This window comes from Cyprinus carpio, chromosome B3, assembly GCF_018340385.1.
Source record: "Cyprinus carpio isolate SPL01 chromosome B3, ASM1834038v1, whole genome shotgun sequence".
In the NCBI taxonomy this organism is placed as follows: Eukaryota; Metazoa; Chordata; class Actinopteri; order Cypriniformes; family Cyprinidae; genus Cyprinus; species Cyprinus carpio.
Genome location: NC_056599.1, coordinates 7,949,270 through 7,963,738, shown reverse-complemented (window position 1 = coordinate 7,963,738; position 14,469 = coordinate 7,949,270). Strand labels below are relative to the sequence as shown.

The window sequence follows — 14,469 nt, the reverse complement described above, 5'->3', positions numbered from 1 at the left end:
GGTGTGTATGGATTTATGTTTTCCTTTATAGGATAATTGTTTTTGTTTTTCTTTGTACTGTATATGATAATTATGGGGCTGAGTTCCCTTAACCAAACCAAATAACCACAGAAACTTTCCAGATGTCCTGCTTACCAGTTTGCAGAACAATTCCAACATGCTTCGTACATAATCAATATTTGTGCTCAGTTTTTTTATTTAGAAAATACAGCCTACATTTTAATGATCACTTGAACTGGAGTCAGATTAAACAAAGCTAGACTAAAATTAAACCTAAATCCTGATAAATTAAGGTGAATTTTGCAAAAGCGCAAATAAAAGACCTACACACTTTATATCTCACCCACACCATTGGGGGGTGGGACTTCCATCATTGGGCAAATTGGGTGGTCTTTAGAATAAAATGAGCAGAATTTATTGATTAATCTTAGTTCACAGCAAAAATCCATAGTGAAATGAACTCTCCCCGGGAGTACATGTGAGAAAAACACTCAAAGAGTGTGAAAGTGTTAAAACAAGAGGTGTTAAATTTAACACTGAAGCAGAGTTAAAGTTAATAAAATACTCAAGTGATTATTTGAGTGATTGATTGATCATTAATAAAGACAACAGCAGATATAACAAGCAGAATCACCAAAGACAAAAATCACAATTTTTAGATCACCATTATAGTGTCAATGTTTGCTTTATGTCATGCTCTTGACCCTTGAATTTTTTTACACACATACATCAAGAATCAGTGTAGGAATCTTCAACAACGGTGACAAACATTAGAAAACAAACTACTAAGTCACATAAAAAACAAAAATAAAATAGTAAGAATAAAAGAAAATTACTAAGACAATTCAGCTAATAATTTATTCATGCTGCAATGCATCATGGGAGCATGGATGAATGTTTGATAGGTGGCACCAAGAAAAAATGCATTGCAGCATGCTTTTTTAATTGTCACCGTTGTTAAGATTCACAGATTGATTCTTGATGTTTGAATGTCAAATTAAATGACACTTTTCAAAGATTTTTGAACAAACAACTTTTAAGAAATCCATCAGATTGTATTGAAAATTCTGGAAATCCCATGCTGAAGAATCATAGGGTTTTTTATAATCAACAATGCAAGATTAACTCAGTGATTCAGGAAAAACAATACTTTTTTTTTTTTCTTTTTGCTTGTCTGTCTCCTATAACTCAGTTACAACAGCCAAACAAAATCTGACTTTTTGACCACACTGTAAAATCCAATAGATTACCTTAATTAATTATATTTACTTAGTTGTTGTGCCTACTGTTTTATTAAGTTACAGCTAATTTCAAGGCAAATAAAACAATTTACTTACTGCTTTGAGTGACGCTTAAAATATTCAAGTAGCCACAAAGGAACCAATGAAATTAAAGGGGTCATATGATGCGATTTCAAATGTTCCTTTCTCTTTGGAGTGTTACAAGCTCTTGGTGAATAAAGAAGATCTGTGAAGTTGCATAGACTAAAGTCTAAAATCCAAAGAGATATCCTTTATCAAAGTTAAGACTCTGCCACGCTCCCCTAAAACGACTCATTCTAACATGCCCCCACATCTCTAGGTCACTATGTGGCAATATTTGCGTAATGCAGCCCAAATATTCATGCAAAGAAAGAAGGCGTGGTTTCAGTAACCGCAGTTAGTGTTGAAGCAGCCATGTCAGGGAGATGCTGTGTGTTTCTAGGCGAAAGCAAAAGCACTTTATTGGCCTTCCGAAAGTAGATGCATTTAGGAATCTTTAATATTACTTACAACAGAACAGCAACGCATTTATGGACGACCGTTTCGTGAACCTAGGAGAGGAGGTCATTCAGACTTTGCTACAACAATCTGGCGCTTCTGAGTAACCTACTGTAAGTAAAGTATGTTTTGTTTTTAAGTTTCAGTATTTGCTGTTGACTGTTGAAATGCGGAGTTTTGCATGTCTAGGGTCCTAGAACTGCGGTCCTAGATCTGCGGTCCTGAAACTGCAGCCTCCGGTTGTGCAGGAACATACTATTGAGAGAGAGAGAGACAGGGTCACACAGTGGAGTCAGCTGTCTTAACCACCGGTGGCTTGTATACTGCAAATATATAAAAGCTTCATCACTGTGTCTGTCACGCAACTCTGTTCTCCTTTCAGGCCTGATGGTAAAACTAAGGACATTATAACTGTCTTTACATTTATTTTGAAAGTTGAAGCTCGCAATTATGGAAAGGGGCATTACATTTTCAATGAGCGCTTGCGGTGTTGTTCAGCCAATCACAATGCACTGGGTCAGTTGGCCAATCAGAGCAGACTGCGCTTGTCAGAAGGAGGGACTTTGTAAAAATGACCCGTTGAGAGAGTTGGGGCATAGAGGACCTACAATAATGTAAAGTATTTGTAAAAATAATGTGTTTTTTGAACATTAATTATTAAAGCATGTCAACATATTCTGTTACAACCAAATACACAAAAATAATTATCTTTAAAAAAGCATCATATGACCCCTTTAATACACCAGTGAGAGGCAGCAGTGCACTTATATATTGCCAATGTGCAACAAAACAACAGAAGAAGAAGATGAGAAAGAAAATTTTTTGAGGTGGGGGGGGCGATTCTTAATAGACTTTGTACTCATTTCCTCCACGTCTGCTGCATTTCTCTCTTTAGTTGCATTCACTTGTTTCCCAAAGTCATCTTGAATGTTGAATTGTGGAACTTCATTTGAATTGTTATACTTCTCTTCCTATTGATGCAACAAGAAATCACAGTCATTTGCTTTCAAAGAAAGGGACATAATATATAAGTTGCTGTTAATAGGTGACTTAACTTCTAATTAAATAATTCGCTATTGCATTTGTCATGTTGATTAATAATATTTTGCAATTCAATTGTTATTCATAAATACTTTGTGAATACTTTGTTTTTAATATTTGTGGCAATATCTTGCAATAGACCATGCTTGAGTCAAACACAAACTTCAACATTCAGCACGCAAAACACAACAATTGTAACAATTCCGTTTTATTATTAGAAATTGTAACAATAACTATTTCATTTGCTCTTTTGTTGTGCTACTACTTACACAAGACAGCAAATAAAATTGACAAAAAAAAAAAAAACAGTAAACAATTACATAATTTATTAATGCCTCAATGCACTCTGGGAGTTAATCATTCTGAGTAGCTATATAAGGCAAGATTAAAAATAAAGTAAATTATCAAGTACTCCCTACAGTTCTTTTTTAGTTACAAGTGTACTATACAAACTATACTAACTAAGCATTATGTTTTTTTTTATAAGTAAGCCTGAATATAATTAGATTTTACTGTACAACACAAATCCAACAGGTGTTATTATCCCAAAACCAAAGTAAAATTACTGCTTCACAACAACATCATTCTGTGATGTTAAAGCTTCAAAATGGAGGCATTTCTCTTAAATGTGGTCAAATATTAATTGAAACCACACAATGATTAAACATCAATGGAAAAAATAATATAAACCCGACTGATCAGTGAATGAATCAATTAAATGAGTAAATAAATGTTTTTTGTAGGTAGAAAATGAAAAACTCAGATGTTACAGAAACTATGAAAAGGGACGTTTAAGGGACGTTCACAGACTGGGATGACTTGACAGACATGTTGAATATCTTCCTCAACAGGTTTTTGACCTGTCTTTATTATTTCACCACCAAAGAAGTTAGACAAATTAATTGTGTCTACACATTGATCATATGTTGCATAGCCCTAGGCAGCTATTCAAAATTAAACTCTGAGATAGATAGATAGATAGATAGATAGATAGATTAAACTTAACTACTGTTAATGGTTCCATCAACAATTATTTTCGTTAATAAATAAAACCTTTCTTTCTGTATAAAAATCATTAGTTCTTTCTTTCTTTCTTTATTTTGAACATGTAAATACAATTAAAATACAAAAAAAAAAAAAAAAAAAAAACGATTTACACGTACAAAAAGGAGTAGGAAGAAGTAAAACTTATATACTCCTACTCCTTAAATCTTCATTTGTAAATCAATAATCTATGGAAATAATTTATTTTCATTGACTTGATATTTAGTTCATTTTGATCTTCTGGCTGGAACTGTATTTATGTACAGAATTCACTTGCTTTATGATGTTTAACAATCGTTTCATAATGAGACTAAAGATGTCCTGATGTTGATTGTAGTTTGTAGTGCTGTTGGTTGTGTTGGAGGATGTTGAATGACTGCATCATCTTCAGAAACCCGTTTACTCAAGACTACATGGAAGAAGAAGAAGAAGAAAAAAAAAAAAGATTCACTATAAAACATCCAATATCAACCTTTGTGATGCTTCCAAATACACTGGAAAAAATACTTTTGTATTTTTTTTAATTTATTATTATTATTTTTTTTTTTTTACACATTTTAAAATAAATTTGGATCCAATCCGTGAAGGAAAATTATGAAATGGGAGCAAAAGAGACATTGTAAAGCTAATGATACTCACCAGCAAGAAAATGCTTCCACAATACAGCTGCATATTCCACAAAAACATCCATCATCACAGCAGTCAGGATCTTCTACGTCAACGGTAGTATGATCAGGTTGCATAGTCTCTTTAGCAACCACTTGAGCCACCCCTCTAGCTGCCACTTGAGCCACCCGTATAGCTGTCGCTTGAAGTGTAGTTTTGGGGATATTTTTATGACACTTGCATGTGCAGTTATTATTGCAGTTGGCCTTGCAATAGCTACATCCTCCTTTGCTGTTGTTAGAATCCATAGCTTATCTAGCAGGATTAAATGGATCCGTTTGAACCAGAGAGCTGATTTGGAAACTTTCTCAGATCTTTTGAAGTATTTATCTGTGTGATCACTGTGTGATTAGCATTAAATTGGACTGAATCAGCAGGCGTGTCTAGCCAATCAACTCTCGCATGGCTACAATTTGCTTAAAAATCCTTACATTCTGCCTCGACCAGATTCCACTCATTGAAGTTAATTCCCAAATTGGCTCAATTATAGAGTCCGTTTGCCCTGATGTAACAGACACGGAAATTATTATACATGATTCATATGTAGAATCACACTATTCACTTGAAACTGAGCACTTGCCATTGCATTTTAATGTAAGTCTATTAAATAGCTTTTAATCATTTCTAAAGATGGGGGGTGGTCTTACATAAAAGTAAATGCACATTTATGGGGCATCTTCCCTCAACACTTAATTACCACAATTAATTAGAAATAGCCCAGTAAATTAATTGAACATCTTACCTTTGGGGATTTGAGACTAATTGTAATCTAACTTTAAAGGGGTCATATGATGTGATTTCAATTTTTCCTTTCTCTTTGGAGTGTTACAAGCTCTTGGTGCATAAAGAAGATCTGTAAAGTTGCAAAGACTAAAGTCTCAAATACAAAGAGATATTCTTTATAAAAGTTAAGACTTGTCCACGCCCCCCCGAAATGGCTAGTTCTAACACTGCCCCACATCTATATGTCACTATGTGGGAAGATTTGCAAAACGCCGCCCAAATGTTCACGCAAACAAAGAAGGCATACCTTTTATTCTCGCTATTGCCGCCAACACCATTTCATGGAGAAGCTGTGAGTTTCATTGTGAAAGCGAAACCACTTTGTTTGGTCTTCCAAAAGAGCATGATATCCACTTCGTCATGCCTAGAGCTGATCTGTGCTGGTTGCTGAAGAAATACATAAACTTTGCGCTCACCATGGACGAAGCGGAGTCCAACCGCGGGTCGTCACATGTGGTTGCCGCAACCCTCGGCCGCTCCTTCTTCGAATCCGCCGGCCATTCCTCATTATAGCCACTGGCTGCCGCTCATTCAAGCCGCTGGCCATTCCTCACTCTGTTCAAGGACAGTCTGGCGCTTCTGACTCACAGCATGTAAGTAGGTTTACATATGTAAAGGATTGGCCAATGATGATTCAAACGTGAATTTTTAAGCAGTGTAGAGTAGCACTTGTTGTTTGTCGTTTCTTTCGATCACAAATGCAGAAATGGTTTTATGTTTAACGCGGCGTGATATGCAACGCAATGCGTAAAAAAGGCAGTACAAGTCATTATAATCAGTAATTATGTCCCCACTGGATGCAACAACTGCCTCGTTTGTAATGGGTTTTATTGTTTTTGTCCTGTCATGCCGGTGTTCTAACACGCCATAACGGTATATGTTGAGGGGCAGAACGAAATCACAATGCGTTGGATAGCTGGCCAATCACAGCACACCTAGCTTTTCAGAACGATGAGCTTTGTAAAAATCTACACGTTTCAGAAGGCAGGGTGTAGAGTAGAAACAATAATGTACATTATTATGAAAAAAATAATTTTTTTTTAGAACCTTAAACCACATAAACACATTTCATTACACCAAATACACACAAAAAAAAATATTTTAAGCAGCATAATATGACCCCTTTAGGAGGATATTTACGATGATTTTTAAGAATATTATTTTCAACAATTCTAATTATTCTTAAGAAATATTTTAGCAAATACAAAATATTTTTCACTTTTTTTTTCTTAGGTTATAGGGAAAAAGAAGAAAATTAAAGTAATAAAGTTTTCTAATTTCAGAGATAGGTGACTAGTATGTGATTGACATCTCCATCCTTTTTTTTCTCAATGTACATGCTGTACACTAAATAAATAATAAACTCATGATTTAACTAAATAACATAAATATGGCAATAAAGCCAAGTAAACTGTAAGTAAAATTATAAATTGTATAAGGTGAAGATATTTAAATGTAATCAAACAGATATTATCTCCTAGTAGGCAATGGAGGCAGTGCTTCCTCAAAATCGGATAAGGAAGTAACTCCCATTACAAAAATAAAAAAGCGAATATTACTAAATATGAAATTACAGTTTTTGCCTATTGCTTACACACATTTTGCAGAATTTGGCTTATTATGTCAAAACTGTACAAACAAGCCAATCAGACATAGCACTTGGAGATTAACAACTCACATCTATGCCAAAATGAAACACTGCAATCAAAATTTAACATGAAATTCTTGCAACAAAACCATACACACAAGCACCATTTGAATTACTCTTTCATGTCACCAGCAACACACTGATGAGCTTTATATAAAACCCTGCAGTCTTTGTGTTTCTATTTTAATTGTCATTTTCTCAGACGCAGTCTTCTGTAAAACTCAAAAGTAGAATTTCTGCAGTAATCAAACAAGAGTTTTTACAAAAAAAAAAAAAAAAACATTCTTACAGAAAGAAAAATAGAATCACAAATCATCAAATTTAGCAACAAAAAAAACAATTACTGGATAAATTGCTATTGGTGGAAAAAAAAACATATACTTGTTCTGTGTGTGTGCGTCTGTGGTGGGGGACTGGGGGGGGCTTATGGATCCCGCCTTCTGTTCGGATCTGGCCACAAGACCTCGTCAACATCACAGGCGATGTCGTCGCGGGCTAGGCATCGGGGAAAATATCACCTTGTGTGCCGAATCCACCCTCGGACTGGTCCCACCTCAGTGTCTCCGCATGCCTCATCCATCGCTTGCAGAAGAGTCATGTGGGTGTGTGGTTGCCGATCATATACTTTCGACCGTCACGCTGAAAAGAATTCCTCAATTGCATTTAGAAAGGGGCTGTAAGGGGGCAGGTATAAAAGTGTTAGTGTACGAGAGTTTGATAGTGTGTGTGAGAGTGTGTGTGAGACAGTATAGTAGTGTTAGTGTACGACAGAGAGTTTGATAGTGTGTGAGAGCCAGTATATTAGTGTTAGAGTATGAGAGAGACTTTGGTAGTGTGTGCGAGAGTAAAGTTTGAAATATGTCTTGAACAGCCTATCATAAAAACCAGCCTTCAAGATAGTCATCTAGTGTAGTGTACCGCCATCTAGTGTCCACACTTATAAATACACAGGGAAAGTCATAAAACTTGATGTCTGGGAATGGTGTTCTTTAAATAAGTCACTGTTTCTTTTATCTCCTCTTAATCTCCTTCTTTCTTTTGCTCTCGTATTTGTCCCCACTATTCACCTCAGTATATCCTTCCTTCCTCATTCTTATCCATTTTTTTTTCATGTGTTCCTCCTCTATTTCTTTCTTTGCCCAGGCCCCAGATATCAATGACATTCCCATTTGAAGCAGAAGACCCGATCTACTTACTGATGTATTGTGTCCTCAATAATCAAATCAGACATCACTGATATACAGATTTTCTGTATTATTTAATACTCTTTTGAAGTGAAGTTAACAAAAACAACAAACAACGCAATTTAATAACTACATTTTTAAACATCTACATAAGTTCAAGAAATCAGTGCTGTAATGACAGGTCATGTAGAGAGAGCTGAGAAAAAAAGAAAAACCTAATGATCAATATTTAGCAGCTGGAGTTCTTGAGTTAAAACTGATAGGGAATTACCGATGATAAAATAAGGGTGATAATATTATTAGATATTATAGTGTAATATTCCTGCTAGAAAGCAAAAGTCATTTTTTTATGAAAATGCACTGATAAGGAACTGGATACATGAGATTCTCATGATTCATTTATATTTGAATTTGAATTTAAAATTTGAGAAGGATACAGTGGAGTTGGCTCATATTTCTTCAGCAGAATGATGGACAGATAACATCTCTAAAAACATCTCAACGCATAGTTAAGCAGTCATTCATGTCGGTGAGCATCACTGTGTATCAGCTTACCAGGTCAGATCATTCTGCTTATGATGATGAACAATCAGTAAATCAAATATGTGTTCAACCATATATATATATATATATATATATATATATATATATTCTTTCATGGTGCTAAATTTCCTATACCTTTTACCTTATTTGATTTATTCTCGGGTTAGGTAAAGCCAGTCAAGGAGTCCTATCTCATAAGAATACACATTTACATACAAAATAGATCACAGAAGACTTCTCGGTGGTCTGTTCTGCACAAGTTTAGAAATCAGAGTCTTTTGGCAGGTGAGCTTCTTAGTTATAGTTAAGTTTATTGTATATATAAATATGTTACAAACAAAATACTAATGTAAAAAAGAGAAATAAAAACAAAGATCTAGAATTTGCAAGCTCGGTTGTTTAGAGGCATCAATGGCAAGGCCGCTGGCACCTGAGAAGCTGTTCAACAGAACCAGCATCTGGTTTCCTCATTGCACTTCAGTCCCTTATAGACAGCAGGTGTATTCCAATGTCTTGTGATGTCATATGGTCTGGAAATTCCCTTAGAAGCTCCTTATGAGAAGCTACTCCAGGACTTTCTTCTTTGATGCCTCCTGCGCTGCGTTTGCAACACAGCATTCTACAGTAACATCCTTTTTTCTTCAGCAAAGCTCTTACTACATGTTTCATTTCTAGCTTATATATGCTATAAATATTTGCTCAATAAATGCTTAAAACAACTACAATATAACGTGTGGAGTCTTTCTTAATAAACCACTTTCCTAATAAAACAATTGCAATATAACGTGTGGAGTGTCGAAACTATATGCTGAATATATGTTGCAAACAGGTAAGCTCAATGAAATATATTTTTGAATATATTGAGTTTCTTCTTTGGTATCTTCATATACCAAAATGTATTTCTAAATGTATTTTCGGGGCATGAAAATGCATTTTCTTGGACTGAAATATATAGAGATCTATATATATCTATATCTATATCTATATATATATATATATATATATATATATATATATATATATATATATATATATATATATATATATATATATATATATATATATATATATATATATATATTTATATATTGCTATATGTTTTAACAGGGAAACACTAGAAATAGGTGTTTTTACTTTGTTATATATATATATATATATATATATATATATATATATATATATATATATATATATATATATATATATATATATAAACATCATATTGATTTTTAATGATATTTATGAACTTTTCTCAGAGTCATTTTCTTTCAGTCGTGATGCAGAGCAGACGGGGACTTTGGTTTTAACAAGGAAAACAGTATTATGTTACATTACTTTGTAGTAATTAAAATTGCACTGCATATTAAATTTTAAAAAGGTTGACTTGTATATTATATTTTTAAAGTAACCTTCTCAACACTGATTAGTTCTGATGAACAAGGATCATAACTAATAAGCAGTGATAAGATAAGGCCTTTACCGTGTTGGCAGTAGAAACATAGAATAAGGCATATATTTAAAAATCTCATCGAGTTCCCAGCAGTATCAGGTGTGAATCATTAATCGATGTCGTGGATCTTTACAGCCTGTTCAGTTGCAGGCCAAACTCCAGCATGAAGGTGTTCAGATTTAATTATTAAGGAAGGAAAAATTCCTTGAGGAAGGAATAATAACTGTTCATTATTGCAAAATAAAGCCTGACAGGATGGTCACATCCCAGACACAAACTTGTATCACCCTAAAGGGGTTTATTTTACTATAATGAGCAGTTGACTGTTCTTTATTCTTCTTATTAATTTCACAAATGCATTGATAAATTGCTGTGAAATACTGATTTGACTTTAAATTATTCCATTATGTGACAAGAAAGAGAGCGCAGAGTGATACGAAAGACATAAAGCACAGCGTATGAAGTTGGTTGCTGGACAGTGGCCAAATATAAATTTAAGAGTTCATTTCACTTTAAAATGTTTTGACTATCCAATCAGAATGAACTATTTCCAGTGGGCTTTATAATAATAAACAAGAATAGACCTTAGTGATTGAAACCACTGCATGAGTAACAGAATAAGATTAAGTAAAGTTCCGTTACAAATGTTCAAAATGTAAAATATCTTCTTTCCAGTCACTCCGTCCCGTATGCTGTCAATCTTGCATTATTGGCCTCTATCAGGCACCTTTGATACCTGATTACAGTAGAGGCCATAACTGTTTATGGCATAAACAGTTAAAATAATAGATAACAGCTCAGAAAGATACATATATATATTACACAAGGATAGTCATTCTATTTACTGCCAGACTTCACGATACAAGCTGCACTGAAAATATGGCCTTATTCTCTGTTTTAATTATTTTAGCTTGTCTTCATGTCGACAGTGTAACGAGCGCTATTGGTAAGTCAGTTTTTTATCTATCTATCTATCTATCTATCTATCTATCTATCTATCTATCTATCTATCTATCTATCTATCTATCTATCTATCAGGTTTAAAAACTTTTTTTTACAGGGGAAAATGAGATTTTAGTTTTGATTATGTCAAGTTTCAGTAACTCTGATTTACTGCTGAGGCAACAAACGATAGAAGTAAAGATTTAAGAACAGCAGCTGAGCCATGCCACTGTTTCAGTTTTTTAGACCAATTTTTAAATGAATGCTCAATTTGTCTTGATTTTCAATATACTGAATATAAACACTGTGTGTGCTGCTGAATTTTACTAAGTAGTGCTGCTTTTTAACCCCAGAAACCAATTACTTGTTGTTTAAGGTTCTACAGAGGTGAACTGTTTAAGTGGATTTTCAATATAATATAATATAGTTTTTTTTTCTTTCTTTTTCATTTGATGCTAATATAATATAATATAATATAATATAATATAATATAATATAATATAATATAATATAATATAATATAATATAGTTTTTTTTTCTTTCTTTTTCATTTGAATTTATTGTTAATATTTAGATAAACGACCCAATAATGAAATAGTATCATAAGAGTCATAATGCAAAAACATGATCTAGTGTGTATATTTTAAAGTGTGCGTTAGAGTATGTATTTAAATGTGTATTTGATATGGCTTACAGGAGATATAGAGATTATCACTAACATCAGCCCGGATGTTCGTCTGGTTCTGGAGCCACATCTCGGTACCGTTGCTATGAAATATGTGGAGCTGGTTTACTCTGATGGAGACTCAACCGCTACTGTACGAACCATCAAACCACTGGATGCTGAGGAAATAAAGATGGTTTGTTCCACCCTCACTGATCAAATGCCTATAGATACATAGATAATATTGCACATATATATATATATATATAATTATAAAGACAGTCAAAAGCTTCTTTGTATGTTTTATGTTTTCTAGTCTGCAGAGGCTTTGTATTATTCAGTTTCCTGCGTAAGAGGGGTATGTACATTTAAACAATAATATCATAAATCATTAAATAAGACAACATATTATAGAAATAAAGATTCTGCAAATAAACCTTGACTATAGAGTCTTTATTTTCCATTTCAGCCGAAAAACGTCCGGTCACTATACGTTCTGGATGTCAATGACAACCCTCCGATCTTCCAGAGCAAATCATACAGCGGCAGAGTGTCAGATGTGTGTGTAATCTCACATCTCTACAGCTGCATTGTGTTTGGTCTCTGAGTTCCCTCGCATCTCTTACTAAACCGTGTCTTTCATTCCAGGGGACGCCTGTCGGTTGGGTTGTGCAGAGAGTGAAAGCTATTGATAACGATGTGACTACAGAAAACAAAAGACTTACATATTCTATACTGGTGAGTCGTGAACGATTATTATATATTTGATATATGCAATAGGCTTCCTCAAAACTGCATTAATGGTGAATGTGAAAGTCCTGCAGTAAATGAGTGAAACTGCATCCTACATTTGATTTATAGGTGTTCAAGCCCCGACTGTTGCGTGAACCTTACAGATGCTATTGGGCTCTTGTCTTGGGAACTCTGCACTTTGATTATGAACAAAAATCTACATTAATAAATAAAACCATTGCACTTTCATGTCCCGTTCCTTATTCTGTTACTATTCATCTGATAAATCTCATAAGACTAGATTTAATACCAATACGGCTCTCAGTCTATTAAAGCATTGAATATGTCTAATCTCATGTTTTCTAATTACAGAATTGATGCGTGCAAATCATTTTTAAAGAAACAAAAGAAAATAATATTGTGTACGCTCATGAATTTATGCATGTCCCTATTTTAATGCATCCCTTCTGTTAACAGCCTCCAGTACCAGACAACTTCGAAGTGAGATATTACCCACAAGAGAATGCAGCTAACATCGAGTTGATTAAGCCTGTGAACTACAACGATGTTCAACGGTACATCTTCATCGTGGAAGCTAAAGTAAATACAAACTCTCTGACATCCTTCTAGTCCAACATCAATCATTAAACATCAAAATACTGCTCTAGCCTATAAAGTATAGCTCACCCAAAACTAAAAACTCTGTCATCATCTACTTACTCATGGGACACAAAAAGAGATGTTTAGCAGAATGTCCAAGCTGCTTTTTTTCCATAGAGGAACAGCCATCGTGATGACAGGTTTTTGGACTGGAAACTATAATTTTCAATGTCATGAAAAAGTAAAAAGTAAAGTAAAGTCAGTGGTTGGATAAAGTTTAATCCAATGGACTGAGCTGAGAAACTCATTCATTGGGTTTCAATAAATCACAATTGGGAGGGTGCTCTACTAATCCAATAGACTGATTACTTTTGAACATTAAGTGAGTTTATTTTCTTGCAGGATATAGGAGGACTCAGTGACACAACAACAGTTACACTAACGATTGAAGATTTTGACAACCTAAACCCTTATTTTGATCACTGTCTCTACAAGGCATCCATTGAGGAAAATCAGGTAAATTAACTCAGAGGACAAGATCGATGCTTTAAATGCATGTCTGAGCACATAAATAAAACCCTCTTTTCTGTCCATGCACAGGTAGGACTCTTCTCGGACATCACTCCCGAGCCCATAAAAGCTCAAGATGGTGACACGGGCATCAACGAGCCTGTAGTTTACAGCATAACATCAGGTATCTGTAACAGACGATTTACAACACACTTACGTCCTAATCTAAACAATAAAATAATAATGAAATGTACTCATTATCTGAATTACCTTTCTGATAATAACAAAGCATATATTGATATTTTTGTTTTAGTCATTCCAAATGAATATCAGAACAGCTTTGATATCGACCGAAACAGTGGGGTCATCTCTGTGACGACGGCACTAGACAGAGAGCAAACAGGGCAGATTGCTGTTTTCATACAGGTATGAGAAGTTTCTTATGAATCTGAAGAGATTTCAGTACTGTGTTTGTATATATTTTCTAAACAGCGTTTCCTTGTAAAAACAGGCAGCTCAGCAGGATGACGCCAGTAAGACGGCTGATGCTGTTGTACTCGTCACCATTGTGGATGTGATTGACAACCTGCCGAAATTTGACCAGGGGGTCCATTCTTCACACCTTGCTTAATAAATGCGAGATGATCTTACTGATGTCAGATCTTTTAATCATGATAACTGATTTCTGGCTGATTTGTTTCTTCAAGCAAGTTAGCAGATTTGATTAAAATGTCTGGATTAAGTTGTCTGAGATTACTTTGTGTTGTCGTTCATTGGAAAGGGCAGATATATCGATACTCGAAACCAGAATCAGCAATGCAGTGACCACAGCAATGTAATGACATCATATGTGCTACTAGATAAATAAAATGTCATTTTTTAAATTTTTTCATAATTTTTAT

The 14,469-nt window shown here is 34.3% G+C and overlaps 1 protein-coding gene across 1 annotated transcript; it reads left to right on the top strand.

The window, feature by feature from the left end:
• The first annotated feature begins 11,708 nt into the window (after positions 1–11,708).
• On the top strand, positions 11,709–14,237 carry LOC109103509 (cadherin-7-like). The gene is made up of 9 exons (XM_042719539.1): positions 11,709–11,921; positions 12,042–12,083; positions 12,195–12,284; positions 12,374–12,463; positions 12,935–13,057; positions 13,460–13,573; positions 13,658–13,751; positions 13,881–13,993; positions 14,079–14,237. Exons 1-9 carry the CDS (start codon positions 11,724–11,726, stop codon positions 14,196–14,198), a joined length of 984 nt encoding a protein of 327 aa, XP_042575473.1. The 5' UTR covers positions 11,709–11,723; the 3' UTR covers positions 14,199–14,237.
• Positions 14,238–14,469: the final 232 nt, after the last annotated feature.